Raw genomic sequence first — 16,869 nt, 5'->3', positions numbered from 1 at the left:
GACTTGCCTGTTGTATTTGCCCAACTACTGGCAATGCTGACTGAAATTTACCAAGCTCGGCATCACAATTACTTTTTATTCATGCTGTCACCAGAATTGGCTTATCTGAAAATGCTTCATGCATGCATAGAAAAGAAGCATCAGCAGATTGGCTTTTCTGCCTGGGCAAGCAATTGCACTCCAGAGGACAGCAGAACTGTCTGTCCATTCTGCCTCCCAAGTGGGCTAAACATGCACTGATGTATGGGCAGTAAGAACAAAAATCAATCAATGTACATATCTGCTGTACATATTTTAAGCACTCATCTAAATCGATAATTGAAATATCATCACAGCATTTTCTGTCCTCAAAATTCATGTAAATGGCAGATTACAGCAAATAATCAGCAGCATTATCATGTACTTCCTGCATATTACACAGCGATAGGGTTTATAGATTGTGTTGAGCCTTCTGTATCTACATGTAACAAAGGCTCATGTCTTATATGTCATCAAATGAAAAATACTGTGTAACAAATATTAAGTATCTGGGCAGCTTTATCAAATTCTTCAGAATGCAGATACAGTTAATATGGAATAGATGAAATTTAAGTGCAACTAATAAAAATTCAAAACCCTGAACAGAACACAAACCTTTCTGTATGAATCTTCTATTGTTGGATCATATTTTTCAACAAAAATTCCTTGGACAAACTGGACTGTCTGAAAAGGAGAAAAAAGTGTCAGCACTATTAGTTTAAACATAATATTGTGCAAATAATTAGAAAAGGGGTTAAACTAGAATACTGCAAAATAAAATTAGAGCTAGTTATTGCAATAAAGACTTAATGGTAAGAAAATGACACTATGATTTATAGACTAAAGACACTAAACCTGTTGCTAGGTCCAGCTGTTTATAACTGATCATACATTTTTTTTTAATAACAGATTTATTTTACAGAAAAAAACATTATTCTGATCAGATATTACGCTTTATTCCTAAGCTAGTAATCACATATAGGAGCAGACACGCAAGTTCTCAGGCGACAGGCTGCAATATGGGAAACTAAGGGTAATCTCATAGGCTGTCACAGGATTCCTACATAGGGAGTGAAGGCACATTATTTTTAAATATACAAACATACCCACCCAACAGCTGGGGGAAGCAATTTATGACTGAGCCCTTAAAGATGTGCTAATAATTAAGTACTCTTGGCTGTGTGCATTCCCCTATTTTATACTATGCTTGCACGCAACATGCTTAAGCATCATATGCAGCACTAGGATTGTATACTTCTGTAACAGAGGAAACAGGTAGGTAATAGCATTTAAAAATATGTGCACTCTTTTCCTGTACAGATGCAGCCAGCAAGTTTTCCCATTTTCACTCATGTCCAGGACACAATTTTTGAGTGTTAAATCCTGCCTCCAATAGAAAATGTCATAGCCCATGCGCCACCTGGTGGAGAATTTGGGTATTTTCCCCGTGTTAACTGAAAGAGACATACCCGACAACATGAATCCAATAATTTGGGTCTTGCTACCCAGTCTACTAAAAAAAAAAGTCTACTAAAAAATATAATAATCATTTAAACATTAGATAAACCCAATAGGATAGTTTTACCTCCAATCTTAGCTGGAATCAAGTACAAGGTACTGTTTTATTATTACAGAGAAAAAAGGAAAATCATTTTTACAAATTTGAATTGTTTGTTTATAATGTAGTCTATGGGAGATGGCCTTCCAGTAATTCAGAGTTTTCTGTACTTGTACTGCAATACAATACTACAAGTCTGAGTAAAGGAGCCCATACACAGGAAGATCCAGGGTGCTGAATTGGCCATTGGATAATGTATGAGCTTACAATGATGCACAAATTGAAGACATGCAAAAGGCTGTGGATGTGGCCCCAGAAATGCTTCTGTATTTCTATGGGTGGCAGTGCCAGGCATACAGATGTTTTTTTTAAAACATAAGTAAACCTTTAACATAAGTGGATGTGAAATTGATGAGAGTGCTATTCTAAGCATTTTTGAAATTTTCAATCATTTTGTATTTATTTTGAATTCTGAGATTTTAAGAAGAGTAAAGTACTGCTAATATAAATAGATTTAGTCACAACAGCACCACCTGCTGGTCAGTTTCCGGCCATGTTGCAGTCAGGAGAAAGAAAGAGAACTTTCCTAACCAAAGGAACATCAGATCAACTCTCTTTTTTTCTCCTGACAACTTCCTTGACAATGTTCTTGACTACTTTATGTTTGGAAAGTGACCAGCAGGTGGTACTATTATAACAAAATGCATTTATATTAACAGTACTTTAGCCCTTAATATATTGGAATTAAAAATGAATAATGAATGTAAATGGCAAAAGTGCTTAGAATAGCACTCTCAATTTTATATCAACTTATTTTAAAGGTTTACTTACCCTTTAAGGGCTGATGTTTTCACCTGAGCTGTGGTTATCAGAATGTATGCCTAAAATGGAAGATCTACTGATGCACTACTGATTACTATGGAAAAGAAATGTATTTTATTTTATCACACACGTATATATGAAAATATATTTTATGTTAGGTTTCTCATGCATTTTAGCGTTAGTTGCCTTTAAAACGTCCCAAAGCCTCATGTTACATTTTTATATTACAAAGAATACCAACGTTACTAAGCTCACACTAGGAAACGGTGAAAGGCAGCACAAAGAAACACCAGGTCAATTTGTTGGATAATGCGCCTCCTATACACAAAGTATACTTATCTAAATGTTTCAGGGGAAAAAAACCTTCTGCGGCATCTGTCCATTCAGATTAGTAGAACAGAGGTTAACAACAGCTGATATCCTTATTGACTTACGTGGGCAAACAGGCTCATGAGAGAACAGAGCTATTATTCAGAGTTCAGTTTCTGTGAGTGTGCTGTGCTAAAAGCATTTCCAGCTAGAAACAGAGTTTAAAATAACCGGTACAGATTTTTGAGAGTACACGCTTTGTACTGTGTCAAGTACTGCATGCTATTATAAGAGAAAGAAATCAGGACAAGAAGCTAATATTCCTATGTGGCAAGTGTTATGTACAACATTCTTCTGTGGATAACAACTCAATAAAATGTGTCGCTTGCACAACACATGACAGTCAATGTCACGTCCAAAGATGGAACTAAGCCAAGTCTAAGGTAACTGGGTTCTTGTCTGTGTTCTCTGACCTTCAGCCACTAATAGCTTTTCTACTTTTCCTGGGGGGGTGGTAGCACACAGTCTTCCAAACGTTGCTATTGTGAGAACCACAACTTAAATGAGAAGAAAAAGTCTTTTTGGCATTTTACTGCCAATAGATTCGCCACATTAGTGCCACCTAGAATGCTATATTTACTCTGCAGAATGCTTTAGTATACCTGAGTAAAGAGCCCTAGAAGCTCCCTCTGATAGCAGCTGCCATTTTAGCTTGGTCTTGGTAGCTTCCTGCTGCAGTTATTGCCCTTGGAAGCTCTGATCACACATTCCTAAGGGAGGGTGGACGGAGATCTTATGCATTCTTATGGGAGGGGAGAGTGAGAGAGGAGAGAACGGAGCAGACTGAAGCCCCAAACCTGAAGGAGCCCTAAAAGAGGAAGTCTAACACCATAGAACATTATCCCAAAAAAGGAGACAAGAAATCATGTGTTTCTTTTGATAGAGGACTCAGTGTAGCGCTTCTGTGAGTGCTTATGGCTGTATTTACATAGACCTTTCTGATAAAGCTTTCTTAGTTTTTACCTTTCCTTCACCTTTAATGCATTCAGTGTCTCCTGAAACTGTTTCTAAATGTGTAACCTTAGGGGCTACAAGCACAGAAAGAAAACCTGCTGGTGTGGTTAATAATTATGCTTTATTTATTCCTATATTGTCATCACATATTTATAAAGCACCAACATATTCCACAAGCATATACCATGAACATACTTATTACAAATAAAACAGGTAAAAAAAAAAAAGCCCTGTTCAAAAGAGTTTACAAACATATTTGCCCTTCAATTAGCACTTGTTTGTTATCCACCAACTTAAACTGGAAGCTCAGTGGGACAGGAACTTCCCTAACTACAGTGTCTCTTACCAGTCTGTGTATTATTTATAGTTTTATTTATTACAATGGTTTTCCTCCAAGTGGGTCATTTTCTACATTGTGCAGCACTCATGTCCTAGCAGCAGTATATAAAGTTTCATATACAAAATATATTTATATAGATGCATCATTTACATCAGTGCCTGCGCCTGCCCCAGTGGAGCTCTCAATGTAACCATCATATAACACACATGAACACTATTATCAGATTCATCAGTAGTCAGTCATCTAACCTTTCTGTATGTTTTGTAGTATGGGAGAAAACTAGAGTACATAAGCAAATAGCCACATAAGCATGGGAAGAAGATAAACTCCTCGCTGTGGCTGGAATCAAGCGCTGCAAGGCCACTCTGCTACCCCATCACAAATAATTTGACTGTAGAGACAAAGTCCTTATAAGCTAATACACTCAGCTGTAGATACTATATTTAAGAATGCACCAGAACATAAATATCTTCCGCTTTAACTTTGGAAATAACATTCTCTCTCTGTCTCCTAATATTTACAACCTTGCTTTGTTGTCCCAACCCCTTAAAAGCCTTCATCAGTCCCCTTTGACCCTAGACATTCAACCTGTGAGAACGGTTTAACCCATGCCGAATGTCCACTAAGATACCCAGTCATAACCATAAGCCTAGTGCTCAGTCTACACTGGCGGGCAAGCATATGGCATTGTGGTCAAAGAGACTGAAAGTTTAAATTCACTATACAGATGGGGCTGTGACACACACACTGTTTCTGCATTACCACTTTAAAAGAAACCACACTGAACAACTCAAAAGTGCAGATGTGTGCCAAAACATACAGATACTTGGCACAAATTTAAGGAAGCAGGAATATGATACACAGATCTGTAACAAGTGCTTATTGGTATTAACCTGAAATCACACTAATAGACTCTATCACTAAAATTGTTTTCATTAATCATTAAGTACTTGATTCTAGAAAAAAAATTGGTTCATGGAATTTTCATACTCTCCCAGCTTGTCTGTTTTAGCATTTTCTGAAAGCCGATTAAATAAGATTACAGGAACTGTAAATCCAATAAATAAATAAACTGCAGACAGGGAAGCAAGCCTCACACCAAAATGATTCAAACCTGCTTTGCACTAAAGTTGCGCTCAGAAGTTTGTGCAACACAAAAGCATGGGGCTTTAACAAACTATAAATTGCTGATGTGTCCATGCTGACAATTAAGCTAATGCCACACTGGCTCATATTTGCCTTCTGCGATTGAACCCACAGCCACTGTGTCGGCCTGAGTGCAAACACACAGAGTTGATTTTGTGCCTATACTCAGGCTGAGAAATAGCCCTGTGTGGCCTAACCATAAGGGTAATGACACACTAGTCTTTTCACAAAGCAAACAACTATTGTCTATAGGCCATACAAGCTAGGATTCCTTTCATATGGGCCACGTAGTTCACATGGGGGTGTCGTAGACCTGTAGCTAAGGGCGACATCAACAGCCTAGTGTCACCTTGGCAGCAAACTTTGTAAAAGTAAACAAACTTTGATTATATATTAATTGTCTGGGACATTATTTTGCTCCGATACAGAGGTCGGTAGGTTATTACTGTTAAAAGAGGTTAGAAATGCTGCACTATGATTTGGGCTTTTGTACCAGCCCAAGGCAGCACTTTAGTAGTGAACATCCGTGTCTCCAAAAACGCCCCAGTAGCTCCCCATCTTCTTTTCTGCTGATTTACTGCAAATGCTCTGGATTACTATAGGTTACCAGAGCATAGGGACCAATGCGCAATATACAGCATATATAAAACAGTCACAATCATCAGTATTTAGTTTAACTTTTCTGTATATGCCAGTTCAGAAAACAGAGCCTCCAAACACATGCAAATAATATTTTCTGCTGAGTTTAGCTGCCCAACAGCAGCCTACAGCACACTGAATAAGTGTCACTTCTAACAAAATCCAAGGTGGTGACTTTAGAGTACAACTTTGTACTAAAATCATTAATGTTGCCCCTATTTTAGGGTATAGTTTTCCTTTAAGCACCATATCTAATAATTTATCAAACCCTTACCATAACTTATATGAATATTTATTAAAGGAGAAAGAAAGTCATCAGAATTTTATTGCCAAAATGCATAATAGTGCAAGCTAGAAAATTATATTTATTCTGCAGAATGCTTTACCATACCTGACTAAACACCATATAATCTCCCTCTGTTTGTTTAAGATAGCAGCTGCCATTTTAGTTTGGTCTGACTTCACTTCCAGCCAGCAGCTTGCAGCTCAGATTACACATCAGAGATAAAAAAGGGAAGAGCAGAAAGGGGAGGGGGAGAGTGTGTGAAATTTCACTGACACTCAAAATATGGGATAACAGGATCAGATGATGGGGTGCTCCTGTGGATAACTGAAAGCATGACTCATTACTGTTAAAGGGCTGCTGAACCTCTGATATATGAAAGCATCACACATAAAATACAGGATTTCTACTTATATCTATTTTTAGGCATTAGTTTTCTAAATGTATGAAAAAAACAACTCTTTATGGGTATGGCTTTAAAGGATGGGTTTGTGCCTTAAAGTGGACCCGTCACCCAGACATAAAAACCTGTAATAAAAGCCCATTTCAAATTAAACATGTAACCCAAAGTCATTTTTTTATTAACATATCTATACCCATTACATAAGCATTTAAATGTCCCAGAGGTCAATCATATATTGCCTGACCTGCCTCTATGCCTTAGGCATAGGGCTGGGGCAGAGAGTTACTTTCACTTTCAATTCAGAACTTCTTAGATGTCACTGCCCTCCTCACATTCCCCCTCCCTCCTCACCATCTAATTGTGTAACCAGTGCATGGATATGGGTATCAGGTCCCCCCATACTGGCACAAAAACAAGATTTTAGCAGGATACACAGCTTGCCTTAAAGTTTAAAATAATTTATATAGTGTAAGGGAAGTTTATTTTGCTTGACTAACACAATAGAAAACAATTTGTAATTATTTCTTAGGGTGACAGGTCCCCTTTAAACAGCCAGTAGCTTGAACTATCCTGTTGGCTCTGCCTCTAATAAAATTTTGATGAACCAGTGTTTAAGTGGCCCTTGGTATCTGTCTGGCTGAGGCACCTGGTGCCTAGAGAGCCTCTGAATAGGGATCACCTAAATTATTGCTCATAAAAAGCTTTCCTCATTTAAAAAAAACAAAAAAAAAACAGTTTTTTTACATTTGATAGTAATTCACCAAGCAAAGTAAACCTGTACTTTAAATTTAAACCCCATCCTACCATTTTCATTACACATACACTTTTTTATAGACATGTAGAAACCTATTTGACGTCCACTAACATAATAAATCTGGTCAGAAGTAGAAAATACTTACCAGGGCAGATTTTCCAACACCACCCGACCCAAGGACTACTAGCTTGTATTCACGCATGATGCAGCCTTTAACTTAACACCTCCAAACCTAAAAGGTACAAATAAAATGTTTGTTAGCAAAGGGACCAGGAATTCAATATACACTTATAATGATAACAGCCTATATTACAGTGCTGTATGGATCTGTCAAAACAGCCCCCATACCCTAAAGTGTCAAACATGCTCAGATGTCAGGTAGCATGGTCTAAACCAGCCAAACTGGTGGAGCTCATTTAAAGGAGAAGGAAAGGCAAAGTCACTTGGGGGTGCCAAAATGTTAAGCACCCCCAAGTGACTTTAACCGCTTACCTTGTACCCCGGGCTGGTGCCCCTGTTCGGAGAAAATAGCACCAGCCCGGGGTACCTGGAGCGCAGCACTTCCTCCTTCCGCCTTCAGCTTCCTAAACTGCCAGTGGCCGGGCATGCACAGTAGAGCGAAAAAGCCGACTTAAATGTTTAAGTTCGGCTTTTCACTCTACTGCGCATGCGCGGGCAGCGAAGCCGGAAGGAGGAAGTGCCGACAGCTACCCCGGGCTGGTGCTGTTTTCTCCTGACAGCGGCACCAGCCCGGGGTAAAAGGTAGGCGGTTAAAGTCACTTGGGGGTGCCTAACATTTTGGCACCCCCAAGTGACTTAACCTTTCTTTTTCCTTTAATACAACTGGGCAATTTGATGCCATGGGTTACTGTAAAGGTGCAAATTGGCTTAGTATTGAAAAATTACACACACAACCCAGAGGTGTTAAAATGCCATCAATAATTACTTTAAATCACCCAGTGCAGGTAAAATCTCAGAAAAAGGAGACTGGGGCACTTTGACAAATGGCAGGTAAAACTACAGAAATCTCCTCTATTAGAAGAGTTAGAGAAAATAGTAATTACCAGCAAACAAATTTTTAGCACATTAAAAACAAATAGAAGTATACTGCAAGTGCCTATTCTTATAGATTGTAAGCTCTTTTGGGCATGGCCCTCTTCACCTCTTGTATCGAGTATTGGTTGCATTGTATTTAATTGCATATATCCAATGTATATACCCACTTATTGTATAGCGCTGCGGAATATGTTGGCCCCTTATAAATACATGTGAATATTATTATTATTAATAGATGCACTTGTGCACAGAAATACAATATACAAAAATTAAATCACAGCCAGCGCCAAGGGCCTTTTGGTTCAAAACCTTCATGTTTTATTGCAATTATATGTACAACCAATGTTTTGGGTTCCCTTGAAAAAAGTCCCAAAAAGAACTGTACCGTCGGTTGTACATGTAATTGCGATAAAACATGCAATATATTAGGGAGAAATGTTTTCTGCCCTTGCTTGTGTAAACAAAGTCTGCCCCTTGGATTTCTGAGCACAGTTCTCTCATGGAGCCTTTGAAGTTTCTGAGGATACTTTTTACACTAATACTACATCTTTAAAATCCCAAGGTGCATTTGCCATGAGCAGGCACATTGCGCAGAAATAAAAAAAGTGACTGTTCAGCAAGTCTGTGGCGCAAGGTGATATGAAGGGATGGCTGTGTAGCCTGCATGATGACTCAGCTTGGCTAATCAGTACTTTATATATTCTCCTCATAGAACGGATTCCTACACCCCACCTCTTGTGAAATCAGCATTTGGATAAGGGACAGGATTCCTCAGGGAACTTTAGAACTAAAATTACAAAGGGGACACATCCCGAATAATGTCAACCAGCTAATCACAATTTACCAAAATGATCAACAATGCTAAACTAAATCAAAAAAGGGGTAGCAATTAAAAAAAAAAAAGTCACAGCCGACTACAAGAATAGCTATTATGAATAAATGTTCTTAAAATTACACACATTAAAGATACTGCGGTCAAGTGCAGCCTCCCTGCCTCAGTGGCCCCCCACCATGAACAATAGTGTCAGTCAGCTGAAGATGGCATTTCCCGTGTTGTTCTGCTCTACCAGCACACACTTCCAGGCACAACTGGTGGAAAAACCCACACAGGGTACTATAAAACTGCAACACTACAATAAAACTAACTGTGTTGGTGTAAAACTGCTCGCGTTCTGCACTGAATTCTGCTTAGTGTGCCTGTAATGGGCCGAAGCAATGGCTCCGGGTGCAGGCACGACAACCACATTTCTGAAGTTTAGGGGCAGATTCTCACCCTGTGCTTATCTGCAGGCCAAGGATCTACCTCATGTTGCATAAGCCTAAAGATATCAGGTCTTGTTCCCACTAGGCAATTTACAGGAATTCCCAGTATGACAATCTAATAAACTGATTGTGTGAGTGTGACCTATTCACTTGCTCTTAAAGGACATGTAAAGCCTACATTTACCTACAATGTATATCAATTGGGCATGTTTCCTCCACCCAAATGGCATTATTTGTACTGCATATATCCCCTCTGCTTGCCATCATCATCACATTTTCCTAAAGCAAATAGCAGCTTTCACCCAGTGGCCATTTTTCTCTGATACATAATCAGGTACATTTAAATCTGCAAACAGCATACACACACACAGACCCTTATTCAGCATACATTTCACCAAGAATACAGGCTCACACAGGCTCAACTGTCTGATAAACGTTCTGCTTTGTTTGAGCTGAGCTCAGGAGAGTTGGTTGGGAGACAAAAACTGAAGCAGACAGCTAGAGCTGAGTTTCTATGGGAACCAGCAATGCCATCTCTTCACTGGCTGCTAGACTGGGGGGGGGGGGGGGGCATGTTTAGTAATCTGAGCTTAGAACAACTGAGCAAGCCCACAAGCCAACAGCCAAAGCAAATTCCTGAGGGTGGGGGCTGAGTGGGTTATAGGAGGAGAAGGAAATCTAAGTGATTATGGAGACGTTGCAGCCTTACTATTAACCCCGGGACAACCAGTGTAGCAGGTATTGAAAGATTTCAAAGAGGCTGTTCACTGATTCAATTTCTGTGTGTGGGGTTTACATGTCCTTTAAAGGATAATTAACTCTTTAATTTAAAATTCATAAAACAAGTCTAAATTATCACCAAAATTACATATTTTCCTTTCCTTCCTAAACCATGCAGCAGAAATAAATCACTTCCTCATCTAGAGTGAAGTTCAGCCCCTTTTACCTTTTAGTTTACCGAGCCTTTCTTCTCCTTTGAATAGGAAGTTTAGTGAAAGATTTGTGACAATTTGGAGGCTGTTTAATGTATTTTTAGGGATTTTAAAATAAAAGGTTAACTTATTCTTTAACCCTTTTAAATGGAAGAAGCAAAAAAAAAAAATGCCTACAAACTTTTAATTTTATAATGAAGAAAGCCTGGTGACTGCAACTCATTCCCACACCAGGTAGATGCCTTATAGCAGTGATCCCCAACCAGTGGCTCGGGGGCAACATGTTGCTCTCCAACCCCTTGGATGTTACTCCCAGTGGCCTCAAAGCAGGTGCTTATTTATGAATTCCTGACTTGGAGGCAAGTGTTGATTGCATATAACCCAGTGTAAAGCCAAACAGAGCCTTCTATAGGCTGCCAGTCCACATAGGGGCTATTAAGTAGCCAATTATAGCTCTCACTGGAACCCCTAGGAACTTATTCCATGCTTGCGTTGCTCCCCAAACACTTTTTCCATTTGAATGTGGCTCACCGGTATAAAAGGTTGGGGATCCCTGCCTTATAGAGTCTGCCCTATGAAGTTGGTTAAAAGTACCAGTGTAAATGAGGTACCATCAGCTTGCAAAACATGATTAGAGGCATGTACAAGTCTCTTCTGAGTTAACAACTGTGAGAAAACCATATGCATGAGTAAGTGCCCTAGCCCTCTAAATATTTCTATTCAAATTGCCACAAATACCAAAACAAAAAAACAAAATGTGCTTGATACAGATTTACATATAAAGTTTTATCTTAGTGTAAAAGCGGTTAAAGGTTAGGTTAAAGCTCACCAGTGCAAATGTGCCCCAGACCAAAAAAGCTAACCATAATCAGGAACTCACAGATCCCACAGGGTGGTGGTCCTTTATTACAAAAACAAATAAGTACTTTGCATGTGGCAACCCTAAACACAGGAGCAACTATCGTCTAAGACATTGTTGTAATAAACCTACCCAATGTGAAAGACTTTTGTGTACCAGCAATTCTTTATGAAAAATGCAAACATAAAAGCTTGTCTATCAAACAGAATACTTTGGTTTTGCATTAGAAAATGTAATATAGTTTTTTTTAAAAAAAATTCTGGAGAGGCTAAGCTATTCTAATTCTTCATTATTCTCCACCTATGCTGGAAGCTGAGTTGGTCCTTGTGATAAAAATTATTAACTGCAAATCTAAATGAACACCTATCATTCAAAAACTGGTGCAGGCTAAGAGCAATATGGCGAGCTCCTGGTGCATGTGGCCATGTTGGGACACTAAGAACAATGTTCCAGACTTTCACTTGTTATGCACAAGTGTGTCACTGTTATGTTTATTTGAATTGCAAAGAGCTTCCTTTGACAGTACTAGGTACTGCTTAGTGGGAGGGCAGGGTGCAATGCGAGCAAAATACAATAGTTTATTACACCATGCTTCCATTAGTAAAAGAGCCCTATGATTACTGTATGCAATTAATAATGTCAAATAATTGTATCTACCCATGATATTCTACATAACAAAATATTATAATAAATCAATATTTATTGTTGAAATACGTCATCGCAGAAACAATGAGTTTATAACTGCTCTGTGTTTATTCTAAGTATGTAAATTCTACATGGATGGAAAAAGCATTTCATAACCAGCAATAATTGCTGATAGAGTTGTGTGTAAATTGCAGGCATCTGGTAGCAAACACTCAATTTTCCCCTGACCCAATTACCACAAGCCTTGTGGTAATGCTGTAAGGATGTAATGCAGCGCTCACAATAAGTGATTCCTATTGTTACTGCAGAATTGCCTTGTAACTAATGGCTTGCGGTAAAGAGTAAAGAAATACTGAGGAATCAAAATATAATTTACACTTCAACTATTAAATTGTGTTATTTGGGATTCCGAAACTTCACATTTCTGTTTATGGCAAATTACACATTATCTCTTAAAATGGTGCTCTCCACAGATCCAAACAAATCTAGCATGAATACACGCTTGCATGATTTCCTCCAAATAAATCACAGATGATCACAGAACTGAGGACCTAAGCATAATAACTGCAGCAAATAAAATTATTTTACTGTAATAAGCATGCTTAGTATATTTATTATTAAACTAAATATGCAACTTAGCTTTTTATGGCTGTAAATCAATGAAAGCCCAAATTCTGTAGTATATAGAATGATAGTACAGGTATAGAACCTTTTATCTGAAAAGCTTGGGATATTTCCATGATTTAGATCTCCATACCGTCTGCTACAAAAACATTTAAACATTAAATAAACCCATAAGCATTGCTTTTCCACCAGCTGCAGCTTCAGGTGGCCATACACAGTAATATTTCAGCTTCTGATTTGGGTGTCTAAGACCGACTTGCCAGCTTATCTGCCTATGTATGGGGCCCTCCTACAGGCCTTCCCGTCAGATAACTTGCCAAAAATGGGGCAGATGTCGAGAAGACAGGCTTGATTTTTCGTTGGCCGCATCGACTCATTGATGTGGTCCTCGCTCCAACTTTTTGCATTAGCATGATTTCGCCCACCCAAGGTGGGCATATTGGGGAAAAGATTTGCTCATTTGGCGACCTCTTGTTATGGATTATATGGGAGGTGGCCTTCCTAAAATTCTGAGCTTTTAGGATAACAGGTTTCTGGATAAAGGATAATACCAGTACCTCTAAGCAGTTTGTATACAGTGCATATATTACAGCATCATATTTGCTAGAGACAATAAGGGTCCTTACCCACCCAAACAGAAGAAGAACAAGTGCATTAGGAGGGTATTTGCAGCCAAGTGAGAATACTCAACAATCATTAGCATCATATTGTAATTACTCAAGTGTCTCTCCAGGTGACAGTAAACAGACAGCATCTGCTGAGGAATATCCAGTAAATCATACCCTGGGAAAATGCAACCAATATTAAGGTATGTGTAAAGTTCCAAATTACACTGATCAATTCATAAGCCCAGGGTCTATTATTTAGATAAGTTGGCAGAAGTGAGGAACAACAATTTCTTCTGCGTCACTGGTTGGCCCAAATTTCTGCTTTGGCCACTAAACTTTGCTGTGATTGCACCCAAGGATTAACACCAATTTTTCCAGATAAATATATTTTAACAAAACAATAAATAAAAGGTGTGTAACCAGCAAACAAAAAACACTATACCAGTACAAAACCTTTAGGGTCATGGCAGACGGGGAGATCAGTCGCCAGCGACAAATCTCCCCGATATGCCATCCCACCGGCTTGAATGTAAATCACCGGTGGGATGGCATATGAGGCGCCGCAATTTCCCAAAATTGCAGAAGTTTCCTCTCATGGCAATAGTGGGACGACTAATCTTCCCGTCTGCCATGGCCCTTAAAAGGGTTTTACGACCTGCTTTCTTTTTTTTTTTACACAAATAATTTTCCTGTCTTTACAATTGTTTGTGCGGGATTACAACTATATGTAAATGCTTGGGACCAGTTTTTTTTTCATAATTTGAATCTCCATACCTTAAGTATATGAAAAACATTTAAACATAAAAACAAAACATGAGCTAAGAGCAATACCATTGTTAGCTAGAGAAAAATACAAAAAATGTGATATCGATGTTTATGACTAATAAAAGAAGTTATAAAAAAAAAACATTTAAACAATAAACCCAACATAATTGTTTTGCACCAAAATGGATTTATGCAGCTTAGTTACCATCAAATGTAAGGTGCTGTTTTATTACTACAGCGGAAAAAGGAGATAAAAAAAAAATGTACTAAAATGGGGGATGGCCTTTCAATAATTTATAAACAAATAAAACAGGTTTCCAAATGAGTGACCCATTCCCATAAATATATATTTATTTTTGGCAGCTGAGATGCTTATGCACCTTGTTTTGCTCAAGTCCAATGGAATGCTTCGTGTCAAATGGGGGTCGTTCCCATTAAGGTTATTAAGTGTGCCTTAACTACAGATGGAGGGGAATAGACGTTGTGGCCTAAGCAGTGTTGTAAAAACATTACATAGTTATATTGGGTTGAAAAAAGACCAGAGTCCATCAAGTTCAACCCTTCCAAGTAAACCCAGCACACACAACCTATACTAACCAATCTATACTATCACACACATAAAATAAATTATATATATATATATATATATATATATATATATATATATATATATAGCAAGACAATGAGCCGCACACGCAGGGACTTTGTTAGAAAACAAAATTTTTTTTAATGAAAACGATCCAACGTTTCGAGCACCAACTGTGCTCTTCCTCAGGGACAAACCAAAAGACAGTGCAAACCCCCCATGGGGGGTGAGGTTTGCACTGTCTTTTGGTTTGTCCCTGAGGAAGAGCACAGGTGGTGCTCGAAACGTTGGATCGTTTTCATTAAAAAAAAATTTGTTTTCTAACAAAGTCCCTGCGTGTGCGGCTCATTGTCTTGCTATAGATATTAGTATCACAATAGATATTAGTATCACTAGGAAGGGAATTCCCCAACCTCACTGCCCTCACTGTGAAAAACCACCTACACTGCTTCAAATGGAAGCTCCGTTCCTAAAAGGGTGGCCTCTGGTGCGTTGATCGCTTTTATGGGGAAAAAAAGAACACCCCCTATCTGCCTATCTATAATCCTCTCTAATGTATTTGTACAGAGTGCATGAACATTTTTAAAAGGAAGAATTTCCCTATTTCCTCCAACACCAGTATCAATGGGTTTGGTAAGATACAATAGTTATCAATGCAGCTTAACTGAAACCATGTTGCTAATTTGTAGCAAATAAAAAAAAATTATTCATTTAAGTTATATGAATATGCAATTTTAAAACTAGGCTTTGGTCTCAAACCATCACACAGTGCACACACCCAGTTCTGCAGGAAATAGCTCATGATTAAGAAAAAAATAATCTATATTTAAACATGGTTCATACATATACTTCTGTTTTTTTAAAACACTACAGTGAGCACACAGTGTGTATCCTCTACACAGTAATAATTCTTGGAGGTTAGGGAAAAAAGACCGCAGAATCAGGCAATTTTTGGTACATTTTATACATTTGATTTCGGGACCCAAATGAAGCTGAGAAGTATTATGAACTAAAAAATTGTTTCAGAAATAGTGATGCTCCTTGTTTTAATTACTGTTGTAGAAAAAGATTTCACTACATCATAGGGATCCTTGCTAATCACAGGTTAAGAATCAATGCTTTAGCACATCATCTGTTGTGGATCTAAAACACAAAGTATCCTTGGTGCAGTAACTGACAGGAAGCCTGCACCAGGATGGACTGGAAGATAAATAACACAGTGAGGGCAGTGAGGTTGGGGAATTCCCTTCCTAGTGATGTTGTAATAACAGATTATGTTTTTTTTAGAGGGGCCTGGATGAGTCTGAATAAAGACATAAGTAATAAAAAAAAAAACAACAACAATTTTTCTAATGCTAAAATTGAAGTTCATTTGGCCGCTAGGGTCAGTAATTATAACAACCACATAGCATTTTCAGCTGCAACCTGGAAAGAGGAAGAGGTGAAAAGCAAATGGTTAAAAAACCATGAAAAATTAAGACCAAATGAAAAGTCACTAAGAATAGTAAACTGAGAAGTGCATTTAAAGGAGAATGCAAGTCAAAATTTAAAAAGCAATAGTCCTCCTATTGTTTAGTAAAAACGCCACACTTTTGGCTCACCTAATCAAATATTTACTTAGTCACACTTACTTCACATTTTCTAGAACAGGCAGCCATCTCTAAAAAGGTATTCTCCCTTCCTTTCCCTCCTTGCTTCATACTGCACATGTGTTTCATTCCCCCCCCTCCCCTCTGCCAGATCCGCTTCTAATTGGCTGGTGGGCATGTGTTGCTCAGAACAGGAGACAGGATCAAGTTACACATGTTCAGAGAATAGGAAGGCTGCCGCTGGCAGCCTACAAGAAGGACAGAGAGATTTCAGTGATGTCACTGTAGTCTTCACACTGCTGTAGGCTGCCAGCACAAGTATCTCAGACAAGTAAGCAGGGATCTGGGAATTTAGATATGCAGTAAGTACTTAAAAAGAATGCCTTTAGCCTTACTTTTAATTTATATTAACCTTTCCTTGTCCTTTAAGAGATGTTCCACAAGCTTACATCCAGCCTTTGCTGAACTAAATATTCATTCACTGCAATACACATTTCTATCAAACATCAAATATTAAAATGTTTAGCACCTAGCAGGAAAAAAAACTTCAAGAAACAGCAATACCAAAAAAATGAAAATGTATCAAAGTAATTCAAATATAATGTACTGTTGCCTTGCACTGGTAAATGTTGTTTAAAAAGTTTGCTTCACACTAA

General features: G+C 38.3%; 1 protein-coding gene across 1 annotated transcript in view; it reads right to left on the bottom strand.

Moving 5' to 3' along the window:
• The window catches only part of rap1b (RAP1B, member of RAS oncogene family), a 34,878-nt gene that overhangs the window by 7,321 nt on the left and 10,688 nt on the right, over positions 1-16,869 (bottom strand). The window contains exons 2-3 of the mRNA NM_001008194.2: positions 7,432-7,518; positions 634-702 (exon numbers count right to left, since the gene is read on the bottom strand). Of these exons, the coding sequence (NP_001008195.1) occupies positions 634-702; positions 7,432-7,488 (126 nt within the window). The 5' untranslated portion in view covers positions 7,489-7,518. The remainder of the gene's footprint in view (positions 1-633; positions 703-7,431; positions 7,519-16,869) is intronic.

This window comes from Xenopus tropicalis, chromosome 3 (assembly GCF_000004195.4).
Source record: "Xenopus tropicalis strain Nigerian chromosome 3, UCB_Xtro_10.0, whole genome shotgun sequence".
Lineage (NCBI taxonomy): Eukaryota > Metazoa > Chordata > Amphibia > Anura > Pipidae > Xenopus > Xenopus tropicalis.
The sequence above is the reverse complement of the archived record's forward strand: the minus strand, read 5'-3'. Positions and strand labels throughout refer to the sequence as shown.